The 12258-nt window shown below is 63.3% G+C and overlaps 1 protein-coding gene across 15 annotated transcripts in view; it reads right to left on the bottom strand.

The window, feature by feature from the left end:
* TCF3 (transcription factor 3) overlaps positions 1–12258 on the bottom strand; it is an 89892-nt gene that overhangs the window by 12982 nt on the left and 64652 nt on the right. For all 15 annotated transcript variants that reach the window (XM_075444500.1, XM_075444499.1, XM_075444506.1 and 12 more), the window contains exons 9-16: positions 6744–6846; positions 6337–6476; positions 6095–6221; positions 4980–5038; positions 4107–4185; positions 2218–2291; positions 1518–1721; positions 220–343 (exon numbers count right to left, since the gene is read on the bottom strand). In XM_075444500.1, coding sequence (XP_075300615.1) covers positions 220–343; positions 1518–1721; positions 2218–2291; positions 4107–4185; positions 4980–5038; positions 6095–6221; positions 6337–6476; positions 6744–6846 — 910 coding nt within the window. The remainder of the gene's footprint in view (positions 1–219; positions 344–1517; positions 1722–2217; positions 2292–4106; positions 4186–4979; positions 5039–6094; positions 6222–6336; positions 6477–6743; positions 6847–12258) is intronic.

Genomic DNA, 12258 nt, shown 5'->3' with positions numbered 1-12258 from the left:
TCCACGCACCCACCGCCAGCAGCAGGGACAGAACACGTCGCTCAGACCTCGGGGAAAGGCTCAAGGTAGAAACCGCCCTGCGGAAGCCGCAAGGAAGCACCGGCCTTGCAAGAGCACCCATCTCCCCCCTGGCTGCTGCTGCTGCACGGGGCTGGACCTCACGGGCGACCCGAATGGCCCCCGCGGCACGCCAGCCTCGAGCGCGCGGAGCTGCCTTACCGCTGTACGTGTCTTGCTGCCTGCTGAGGTCGGGGAGCGAGCTGGGCTGTGACGGCAGTGCGACGTGGTTGTGGAGCATGCCGGGGTTGCTGGACAACCCGTCTTCGGGGTGACCTCCTCCCACCTACAGCAGAACGAGCAGAGCAAGCCTTGAGAGGGGGGAAATGTCACGGCCAGTGGGCACGGGCACCGTCCCCCCTCGCACAGCCGCGGGGCTCCGCAGAGCGGAGGGCCCCCTCGCACACCCCCACCTCCCAGGAGGGAAGAGCCGACCTCCTCCGGCCCCAGCCCCGGGAACTGTGCTGTGGGGACCCCAGCAAGCAGCTCCGTACCCCGCACACCAGCTGGGCCGAGCAGAAAGCTCCCGTCGGTGCCCTCTGCCGCGATGCAGGGCTGGCACACCAGAGAGGACACCCGCCTGGACAAGGTCCTGGGCAGCCTGCTGTAGGTGACCCTGCTTCGGCAGGAGGGCTGGGCTAGATGATCCACAGAGGTCCCTTCCAACCCCTACTATTCTGTGATTCTGTGACACCCGGCCTGGGTGGCACGTGCCCTGACTCCATCAAGCACCGTTTCTGTCACCTCCCCAGTGCCACCAGAGCAGGGGACATCCCAGCAGCATGAACTTGGATGATCTTAGACTTGATGATCTTAGAGGTCTTTTCCAACCTATCATTCTACGATGAACTTCACTCCGCATGGCCTGGATGTGAAGGGCAGGGGTCCAGCAGCCTTTCTGAGCCCGCACCCCCCAAGGCCGCACTACATCAGCCAGGGACCAGCAGGACAGAGCCCGCCCTGCTGCAAACGCTCTCGCTTCTGCAGCTGGCAGCAGCGGGCAGCGGAGCACACACGTATGGTCCGTCGCCTCGTGGCAGAGTCTGACGAGCTCGGAAGCGAAACACGTCTGGGTCGTTTGCACCGCATCCCTCTCCTGCTTCTCCCTGCATCCCCCGGGGACAGCCTGAAGCTGTTCTGAGGGATTTCCATCCATGTTGCAGGGAAAGAGGAAGCGCTTTCACCACCTCTGCCTGCCCCGAGAAGGAACACGAGCGAAGTGCATGCAGGGCTTGTGCCTGAGAGCCACCACCGTGCCGAGCGCGGATTCAACCCCCCCTGCGCAATCACAGCAAGCCACTGCGCTTCTGCGCACGTCGCCCCTTCAGAGCTGCCAACGGCCGACCCCAGCTGGACCACGCTGAGCTGTCCTCAGCCCAAAGGCAACGTCCCTCTGGATGCCCGGGGACCCCGTGATGTGGGTGCATCCCCACCAGCTGCCGCGACGCTCCCGCACTCACCAGGCTCGGGTGCCTGTTCCCCAGGGACATCACTGAGGCGGGGAAGGCCTGGCCCAAGCTGCCCACGGCGGCACTGTGGGCCGGCGCCGAGCCCAGGAGCCCGTGCATGTCCCCGTGGTTGCTTGGCATGGCGGCCGTCTGGCCCACGGCGTGATTCCTCAGCACGTGGATGGCTTCGTCCAACCTGTCTTCCATTTTGTTTTGCTTGAAGAAGAGGACAGAGAAATAGGTCTGCATTAACGCCGTAAAGCCAGCGGCCCGCTGCGGCTTCTGCACTAAAGAATGGATGACGGCCATCATGCACGCGGCTACCGCACGGCAGGTACCGGGAGAAACAACCCCCCGACCCGTCCATGCCGTCCCTGGAAGGCACGAGGGGTCACACGAGCAGATCCGCGCGGGACAGGGAGGCAGAAACCAGCTGGCAATCTGCTCGGCCGGGCCTGACCCGCAGCCATGGGAACGGGCCCTGAAGAGGGCGAGGGTGCAAGGCTGCGCCTCTGCCAGCCAGGCTCGGGGCGCCGGGAGGCAGCGCCCAGCTCTGCTCAGCTGCTTCCAACCCAACGTCCACCCGTTCACCACCCCTCTTCCCCCAGACCCCAGACGTCTGCGGAGAGGACTTCACCCAGCAGCCCCTTACGGCCAGGCGCGGACGGGATGGAGGAGGAAAGGAAGAGGCAGAGCTTTCGGCAACACTTACTAAAGTGTGGAGGCTCCCTTCGTAGCTGGGAGATAAGGCACCCTGTCCGCTCGCTCGCGACCACTGCGATGTGCCTGCGGAGAAACGGGGAGAGCGTGGGACCGGGCACGGCTGCCGCTAGATGGGGCTGGAAGCTGGGCCACCACGCTGCGCACCGGCCACCATGGCACGCGTGGCACCGCACCGGCCGCCACGGCACTGCATGGGCCACCATGGCACACGCGGCACCGCACTGGCCACCACGGCACTGCATGGGCCACCATGGCACACGCGGCACCGCACTGGCCACCACGGCACTGCATGGGCCACTACGGCACCGCACTGGCCACCGTGGCACTGCACCGGCCACCATGCCATGTGTGGCACCGCATCGGCCACCATGGCACTGCATGAGTCACCACGGCACCACACCAGCCACCACGCCACCGCACAGCACAGGCCACCACGCCATGCACGGCACCACACTGGCCTCCATGGCACCACAAAGCACCGCAAGGGTTACCATGCCATGCATGGCACCGCATAGGCCACCACGGCACTGCATGGCACTGCACGGGCCACCACGGCACCACAGGGGCCACCACACCATGCACAGCACCGCACCGGCCACCACTGGCTGCACGGGCCACCACAGCACCGCATGGCACTGCACAGGCTACCATGGCATCCCATAGCACCGCACGGGCCACCACGGCACTGCTTGGCACGGCACCGGCCACCACGGCACCACATGGCACCCCAGGCTCGCCTCTGCTCTGCCCCAGCAGGAATCTGAGCTCGAGCCTTCAGCCCTCGAGCGGTTTTCATGTCTCTGTCCCTGCACTGGCCCCGACCCCGGGGGAGCGGCAGGCTGGTGGGTGCCCACCGCTCCGCACCCCCGGCACCGAGGAGCTCCGTGCCAGCTCTGCTGCGCAGAAACGCAACCTCTCCCGCCGGATGAGAGCAGAGGGGGCTTTCATCAGGCGCTGAAAATTTTTTTTAACTAGTTGGCTGCTTCCCAGTTCCCCCTGCGCTCCTCCCACGGGAGACACAACCAAGGACGAACTCTCCCAGCCTCTCCAAGACGGGACGCTCAGGACAGGGCCCGTCTGAAGGGCAGGAGCGGGTCCCAGGGGATGGCAAAGACACTTTGACTCCAGCACGTGGCGGTGCTCCCACGGGAGCCAGGCTCACGCCTCTGGCAGAGCCGCCTGCTTCGTAAAACCCCGACGCAGGGACGAAGCCAGGCACAGGCAGCGCCACCACCCTCATGCACGCGGTGCTCACCGAATCCCAGCATGGCAGGGGTCGACAGGGCCCTCTGTGGGTCCCCCAGCCCAACCCCCTGCCCAAGCAGGGTCACCCAGAGCAGGGGGCACAGCACCGTGTCCAGGCGGGGCTGGAATATCTCCAGAGAAGGAGACTCCACAGCCTCCCTGGGCAGCCTGGGCCAGGGCTCCGGCACCCTCAGAGGGAAGAAGTTCTTCCTTGGGTTCAGCTGGAGCTTCCTCTGCTCCAGTTTGTGCCTGTTGCCCCTTGTCCTGTCGCTGGGCACCACTGAACAGAGTCTGGGCCCGTCCTCCTGACCCCCACCCTGCAGATATTTAGAGGCATTTCTAAGGTCCCCTCTCAGCCCTCTCTTCACCGCACCCACGTCCTGCTCAGCTCCAAACGGCGAGAAGCTACAGCCAGCTAAAGCAGACGGAGATGCAGCTTCACAGGGGACATTTAAAATGTTTGCTTGCCCTTCCTCTTTGCCCTCCTGCTTTTAAAAATAAATGGGATTTGGCGAGATTGCCAAAAGCTTCTTTAAGGAGGGTTTGGGGCTGCTCTGGGCAGTACGCTGCCTTGGGCCTCCTGAAAGCAAACCTGGCACCCCCCCCCCACAAAGAGCAACTTTCTTCACCTACCTGCAAGCCCCTGCGGGGAGCCGACCGGTGTAGAGGGGTTTGACGAGAAGTTATTGCTAGAGTGATCGGGGGAATAAATCTGGAGCGAAAGCAGCAAAGGCACGGTCAGCAGCGCCCACCCCTGCGACCGCTCTCCCCCTCCCCAGCAGCGCCGCCGAGCCCCGGTGCAGCGAGGACCACCCGAGGGGCCCACCCGATGGCACCCCCCTCCCCACAGCCCACCAGCTCCCGGTCAGTGCCACGGCCCAGCCCGCTGGTCCCCCCACAGCTCCCCCGTTAAGGCGGGGGTCCCTCTCTGTCCCCACTGCCACCAGCCCCGCAGCTCCAGCCTCGTTGTTCAGGCCCCACCTCGGAGGGAAGCGAGAGCCCCAAGAAATAATCACGGGGTGCAGCGCTGAGCACCCCTCTGCCACCATGCAGAAGCAAAGGTCCCTGCTCCGAATGCGACAGAGGCAACCTCGAGCTTGGACAGCCCACCGGGACCAGTGCCCTCCAGTTTGAACCAGCACACGCAGGGCCAGGACTGCTGGGACCTGCAAGTCCTGCTATGAGGGCTGCATGGGGTCGTCAGGCCAGACCAGTACAGGTCGCTGAGCTGGCTCACGGACGTGGGGCTGTGGGGCCACCATAACGTCCAGTGCCTCAGTTTCCCCATCTGCGCAAAGGTGCTTTTCTGCAGCGCCAGGACTCAGCATGGCAGCACACAGCGCGGGGAAAGCCCTCCCTCGGAGGCTGCTGTGCTTTTGGGGTGCATTCACCCAAACTTCTCCAGGTGTCCATCTTCCCTGCTGCCTAGAGGGTCCCCATGACAGAGAGGAGGTCCCACGCTGTGACCGGACAGGGACCTCGTCAAGGATCAGCAGAAACTCTTACTGAAGCTAGTGCCTTCCCGAGCGCATCTCCCGAGCTCCCAGCTGTGGTTCCTCTGTTACCTGCCGAGAGAGGACACAGACGTCACTGCCGGGGCGCAGACACCCCACAGGACCCGGCACCCGTACGAGACCTTCTCCGGGGTCACCCGCTCGGAGACTGAAATTCCTCCCTCCCACCGCCTTGCTCCAAAATTAAGTGGAGTGGCCCGGAGGAGGGCACGCAGGCCCCGGCAGCTTTCGTGGGGCTGGAGGAACGTAAGACGCTGCGACGACGGCTTCGGGCCATCGACAGCAACCAGATGTCTCTGCTGCAGCGTGGACCATTTCCACGGGGCATCTTCAGCCCCTACAATCCCAGACTTGCTTCCTCTCCTCTAAACTTTAATTTGTTTTAGAAAAATGTAGAAAAACATTGTTTCAGAAAAATTTTTAGAAAAATGTAGAAAAAATTTGTTTTAGAAAAATTTTGTTTTAGAAAAATGTGGAAAAAAATCGTTTTAGGAAAATTTTGTTTTAGAAAAATGTAGAAAAAATTTGTTTTAGAAAAATTTGTTTTAGAAAATCAGTTTTTCTACAAATCAGGGTCAGGATCCTGGTTCCCTGGGGAACACGAGTTCAGTTCAGTAACAGGTTATGGAGCAGGTTCGGCAGGGCTGGGGGTTACAGCACTCGGGGGTTTAAGGCAGCGTCCAGGCGCAGCACTAACACGGCTTCACCCACCCCCCCGCCTCCCCTCCACGCAGCTGCACTCCCTTCCCAGTCCCTTCCCGCAGCTCCTTTAAGCCACGGCACCTCCAAGAGACAACGCCACGGCTCCCGGTCTGCTCCTAGCTCCACCAGCGAGGTGCAAACCCCCGAGCCAGCACCCCGACCCCCCGCTACAGCCCGCCCAGGTACCCAGCAGCGACCACCTCGCCGCGTCTCTGCCTCACGCGGTCACTTCGTGCGTGGGTGACACCCCAAGGATAAGCAGTGCCCGGGTACGTCGGGCACGGCTATCACAGCCTCGGGCACCCGAGGTTTGCACCGGACTCCGATGTTCCAGTTAAGCCTCTGCACGGCAGTGGATTGAGGGGGGTCGTGCTGGGGACCACCGCACCCCAGGGCCGCACGTACCCATCATGCTGTCCGTGCCGCTGATCGGGGGCGTGTGACTGGAGACGCCGTACGGCGTGGAGGCGGAGGAGAAGCCAGAGACGGAGGGGAGTCCGCCGTTCACCTCTCCTGAATGAAGCTGGTAGTTCTGGCAGAGAGGGGTGAGAGGTGCCCTCAAAAGGCTGCCGGGCGTCGGCGTCTGGGCCCCACGCCGACAGCTGCGGGACGGGGTGACCCCCAGCCCACCCGCGGGGACACGTTACCATGCGTTCGTGCTGATGTAAACTGTTGAAGCCGCCGGACTGCGGGAGCGGGGAGGAGGAGCTGCCCAGCATGGCACCGTAACTCGACTGGCTCATGGCACCCGGCGAACTCCACAGGTCCGGCGAGTTATGGAGCCCATCTGGAAGGGAAACCGGAGCTCAGCGGGGCAGAGACACCGGCGCGCGTCCCACAGCCTGCGATGAGGGGCTGCGGCTGTCCCCAGGGCGTCCTGCCTACGCCGAGCATCACCCGCCGAGCAAATCGGAGCCGTTTCGGGGCTGCTTGGCGGCTCCCGCCCCGAGCTCCCTCCATCTCACGAGCTGTGCCGCTCCTCCCATCGCCCGTACGGGCCAGGCAGCCCCCGCTCCAGCCGGCTCACGGCTCGCCGGCGTTGCCCATCACTCACCTGCCATATAGAAGGCTCCGGGATACACAGTGCTGGGAGGTTTCGAGGGAGTGTATCCAGCTGGATCCCTGCTGTAGTCGTCACCTGAGTTGGATGGATACACCTGGGGGCAGGACGGGGGGTTGAAGAGAAGCGCTTGGCCCATCCCCGGCCCCACATCACAGAATCACAGAATAGTAGGGGTTGGAAGGGACCTCTGTGGGTCATCTAGTCCAACCCTCCTGCCGAAGCAGGGTCACCCAGAGCAGCTGCACAGGACCTTGTCCAGGCGGGTCTGGAATATCTCCAGAGAAGGAGACTCCACAGCCTCCCTGGGCAGCCTGGGCCAGGGCTCCGGCACCCTCAGAGGGAAGAAGTTCTTCCTCGGGTTCAGCTGGAGCTTCCTCTGCTCCAGTTTGTGCCCGTTGCCCCTTGTCCTGTCGCTGGGCACCACTGAACAGAGTCTGGCCCTGTCCTCCTGACCCCCCCCCGCAGATATTTATGGGCATTTCTCAGGTCCCCTCTCAGCCTTCTCTTCTCCAGGCTGAACAAGCCCAGCTCCCTCAGCCTCTCCTCGCAGGAGAGATGCTCCAGTCCCCTCCTCATCCTCGTAGCCCTCCGCTGGACTCTCTCCAGTAGCTCCTCATCTCTCTTGAACTGGGGAGCCCAGAACTGGACACAGCGCTGCAGATGGGGCCTCACCCCACCCCGCGCAGCTTTGCTCTTCTCCACCGCAGCGAGCGACAGAGCGGGTCCCGCGGCCAAGGTGGGGCAGGGGGGGACCGAAGCCGCGGCAGCGGCACCGAACAGCGCGGTTCTGCCGGGGAGCGGCGCAGGGGCCGGGGCCATCGCGCAGACCCATCCCGGCTGCCTTCCCCGAGCGGCGCGGATCCCCACAGCCCCCTCCGGCAGCACCCGCCGGTGCCAGCAGAAGTTTCAGCTCTCTGCTCTAGTTCCTTTTTCTGCAGTTATAACTTTTTATGGGTAACCACAAAAGCCATCGTTTCTGGGTGCCAACCCCGCACACCCAAGGGCGCGGGCCGGGCGCTGGGGATCGGCGAGGCTTCGGGAGCGGCTCAGCCCTGCGCCCACCCCGCCGTAAGCCGGGCTGCGGCACCGTGATGGCAGCACCGCTCCGGAGATAAAACCCTTCACGGAGATCAGCCCGTCCCGCTCGAGGGGAAACTGAGGCACGGGGGAAGCTCGGAAGGGATGTCACACGGGAGGGGACGGCTCTCGGGCAGCTTTTGGCCAGATTTCCGCAGCACCGTCCAGCTATGTTATTTAACAGCACATTAAGAAATAAAAAGGCTTTTTTTCTCTTCTGAATTAACCCGACCCATCCTAGAGAGCCCTTACCGAAAATCACCCTGTGCCAGCGCTAAAACATCCTTTTCTTTTTTTAAAGCAGAAATTCAACATGCAAAGAAACCGAAATGCCACTCTGAATTACGTGAGAACTGCAGTTACAGCTTATTTTCATCCCCACTGATTCATTCTGAAACTGCTAATCATTTTTTTTTTTAAACACAGACGAAAGCGGGGGGTGGCCGGGCGCGCTCCCCCAGCCCTGCCTGGAAGACCCAGCTCTCTTTGGCAAGGAAACCTGCCCCCAGTTTCTCTTTCCCCACACCCAGCCAGCTCCCTCTGACCCCTCGTCCTCACCCAGCAAGAAAAAATTCTTCTCTTTCTGTAACTGCCCAGAAGAATTTCTTCTTTTTTTGTGGGGGGTGACAGTAAGTAGGGGTCTTTTTGTTAAAAACAAAGCACCAGCCGTCGCGCTTCAATATATTGCTGGATTTTCCCCTGGCAGCCCAGGTCGCTGCGTCTCAGAGGAGCTTCCCTCGAAGCCGGGGGTCTCCGAGCCCCCAGGGCAGCCCCGGGCTCTTGCCGGAGCCAGAAGCAACTTGTGGGCATCGGTGCTACAGATTGAGACCGGGGAACGTGGAAAATCAAGGAGAAAATGAAAAAAAAAAGAAATAAAAATAAAATAAAGAGAGGGGGGAAGGGAAAAACCTGACAGACGCCGGCAGCTGCCCTTCGTCCCTCGCTCAAAAAAAGAAAATTCACGGCAGTTCGCCCTGGCGCGCCGTCGCCGGACGGCGTCGGGGCGAAGCGGGCGCACGGAGCCGCGCGTGGGCAGCGCGTGCGGCCGGGGAGAGCGGGGGAATGGAGGCGGCCGCAAGGAACGAGAATGCAGCAAATTGACTTTTTCCTATAATTTGATTAAATAGCGGGAGCGGGGACGGGGAATCGAGTGAAGCGCGGCTAATAGCCCCGCGCCATCTGCCAGGGGCTGGCGCCCGGCCAGCAGCGAGGCAGCTGCGCGGCAGCGGGGCGGGGGGGCCGCCGCGAGCTGCGACGTCCATTTAATAAATCCAGAGCGAAAAGAAGAAGAATAAAATAGCAGGGATGAGCGGAGCGGGGTCGCAAAGGAGTCGGCCTCGCTGCGTACGCACCCTGCCCTGCCACCCCCGACCCCCCATCCTGGGGGCCCAGGTTTCACCCCAGGAGCGGCTCTGGCCCCCCCAGATCTTTCCTTTCCCCGCTCAGCGCAGGGGAGGCTGCGAAAAGCCAACGCAGCCAAGCGAGGAGCATCCAGCCCCGCCGGCGGCCAAGCGCCGCAGGAAACGGCGAACCCGTGCCAGGTCCCCACGCCGCGGCCCCAGCCCTCGCGCCGGCGGCCGCCGGGACCTCCAGGTGAGGTCATTTCCTCCGGTTAAAACCGCCAGCGCGGCGAGAGAGCCCCAGCACTCGGATTCGCAGGGCTTTGCGATGTGGGGGTGGGTTTTTCCCCCCTCTCTCCTTGTTTTTCTTGCTTCAACGCACAAACCGGGGTGGGACACCAGGCCAGACTGACGCTAAGCAGAGCGGTGACCCCACTGCGAATTCGCAGGCTGAAGCGGCTCCCAGCCGCCACGCTCGCTGCGGCAACAAGACCCTGCAGGAACCGACTTGCACGAAATCCCTCCCCGGGTTCCTCCAGCGGAGCCGGCGGGGGCTCGGGGGCCTCCTCCCGCGCTGCGTCCTGTGCCCGGACACGCCAGCCGCCCGCGCTAACCCCGCTTTCCAGCTCCGCATCGCAGGGGGGCTCAGAGGGGCTCCGTGCTGCTGCCCCAGCCCAGCACCTAGTTCACAAGACCCAGCCCCCAAGGGCCGTGGGTCACAAGCACAGGTCCCTCCTGCGCGCCCGTCCGCGCTCAGAGCCGCCCAGGCGCGGCCCAGCATCGCCCTTCGCACCCCTCCCGCGCCATCGCACGCCGCCAGCGCGGCTCGGTGCCCTCGGCAGCACGGCTCCCCGCTCAGCCACCCGCGACTGCCCCAGCCGCTGACCTCTCCCAGTTCTCAGAGCAGCTCGGGAATTACAGATTAAAGCACTTCGTTCTAATAAGATGCTGATTAACCTATTTATTTTGCAAGGGGTCCAGCGGCAGCACGGGGGGGGCTCCCGCGCAGGCGAGCAAGAGCCTTTGATCCGCTGCCTTTGAGGCCGGCGTCTCCTTTTGCTCCGTGCTTCTCTCGCCACCTCGGTGCCGATTTCTCTCCCCCCAGGTGTGGAAGCTCAAAACCAAACCAGGCAGCGGGAGGTGACGGCACAGAGAGGGCAGCGGGAAGAGGCAGCACCGGCCCTCACGGCTAAACCCGGAGCCCTGCGCTCCAGCGGCAGCCGAGGCGACGGCCGGCGCCTGCCGGGCCGGGAACACCGCGCGCGGCTGTGGGCTCGGACACAGGGAAGGGGCCGAGTTTTGGCAAACGCCGAGCGGCTCTTCCTGCGGGAATCGGGGCCCTTCGGGGCTCCGCCAGCACGACGGGCAGCGAGCCCCCTCACCTTTGAAATCCGAGGCCAGCAAAGGGCCATTTGGCGGAGCGATGTTTTCCCCACACGTCGTCCGGGGTTTAAAAGCTCTGAATTTCACACAGAAACTCGACGCAGCGATACGGATTCTGCTTCGAGCAGGTTTCCCCCGGTAAAACACAGATGCTCGGAGTCTCTTGGACTCTCGGAGACTCTTTGCAACTCAGTGCTGTCGACTGGGGCCGGTTTCTGCACGCTGTGGGTCTGCAGGAACCCTCCCACGCCGTCTGGTGTGCGTGCCCACACCAGCAAGCCCCCCCGTGGCTTCCTCTCCCTCCGCCCTCCCAACATCGGCCGCTCAGGGTCCGTTCCCGAAGGCAGAGCCCGCGGTGGAGGTTACGGACCGAGCTTCGCTCCAGCCGCGAAGTGAAGCCGCAGCACGAGATCTCCCCCGTGCGCGGACACACAGGGGTGTCCCCGGGGAGAGGGGGAGCAGGCGCCTGCTTCACAGAATCACAGAATCCCAGCACGGCAGGGGTTGGCAGGGCCCTCTGGGGATCACCCAGCCCAGCCCCCTGCCCAAGCAGGGTCACCCAGAGCAGCTGCACAGCACCGCGGCCAGGCGGGGCTGGAACATCTCCAGAGAAGGAGACTCCACAGCCTCCCTGGGCAGCCTGGGCCAGGGCTCCGTCACCCTCAGAGGGAAGAAGTTCTTCCTCGGGTTCAGCTGGAGCTTCCTCTGCTCCAGTTTGTGCCCGTTGCCCCTTGTCCTGTCGCTGGGCACCACTGAGCAGAGTCTGGCCCCGTCCTCCTGACCCCCACCCTGCAGATATTTAGAGGCATTTCGAAGGTCCCCTCTCAGCCTTCTCTTCTCCAAGCTGAACAAGCCCAGCTCCCTCAGCCTCTCCTCCTAGGAGAGATGCTCCAGTCCCCTCCTCATCCTCGCAGCCCTGCGCTGGACTCTCTCCAGCAGCTCCTTCGCACCAGCTTTGGCAGCGAGCGGCACGACACGCTCGGGCAAGGGCAGGTCTCCAGCGCAGCCCCAGCCCGGGCTCCAGCTCGCCGCGGGACAGAGCCTCCCCGTCCCCCCGCGAGCACGCAACCGCTCCAGCAAGGAATGCTGCCTCGGCCGCCACGCAGCCAGACAGCTCCCATATTCCTGCAGGAACCCTCCAGCCCACTCCAATTAGCTTTCCTGGAGATCCCATTACTCCTTGCCACAAAGACCTTGCTCAGTTTATTCCCCCATAACAGCCGCAGGAGCACGGCTAACGTATTCCTGCAGGCTGCTCGGCTTTCTTATAAAACGGCCCCGGCAGCGCACACACCTGGAGCAGCCCCAGCTGCCTGCCCGCATTACAACTGGGTTGGTTTCCCTTCTGGAGTGAAATCTGATCACTCAGAATATTACATTTCGCTCGGGCACTCGCGACACAACGTCAAACAGACGAGAGCCAGCGCGGGCAGGGTCCGGGCTCCGGCCGGGGAGGTGCTGCCGACGGCTGCTCCGCACCGGGAGCACTGCAGCTCCTTCTCCCCGCCGAGTGCCCCGGCACCGCAGCCCGACAGCTGTCCTGGTCGCCTTTAAGCGGTGACAACAGCTTCCCTGTTTCTCCTCCACAGGAAGTGCGACGGGGAAAACCCTTCCCCACCCCTCCATGTTTGGGGTGGCTGGAGCTCTCGCAGCAAAGGGAGCGGGGATGGAGGAACAGGGATGGGGGATCTGCAGGGACAACGCTC

Source organism: Opisthocomus hoazin, chromosome 27, assembly GCF_030867145.1.
Source record: "Opisthocomus hoazin isolate bOpiHoa1 chromosome 27, bOpiHoa1.hap1, whole genome shotgun sequence".
Taxonomy (NCBI): domain Eukaryota; kingdom Metazoa; phylum Chordata; class Aves; order Opisthocomiformes; family Opisthocomidae; genus Opisthocomus; species Opisthocomus hoazin.
Note: the sequence above shows the minus strand (reverse complement) of the source record. Positions and strands in the feature narration are given on the sequence as shown.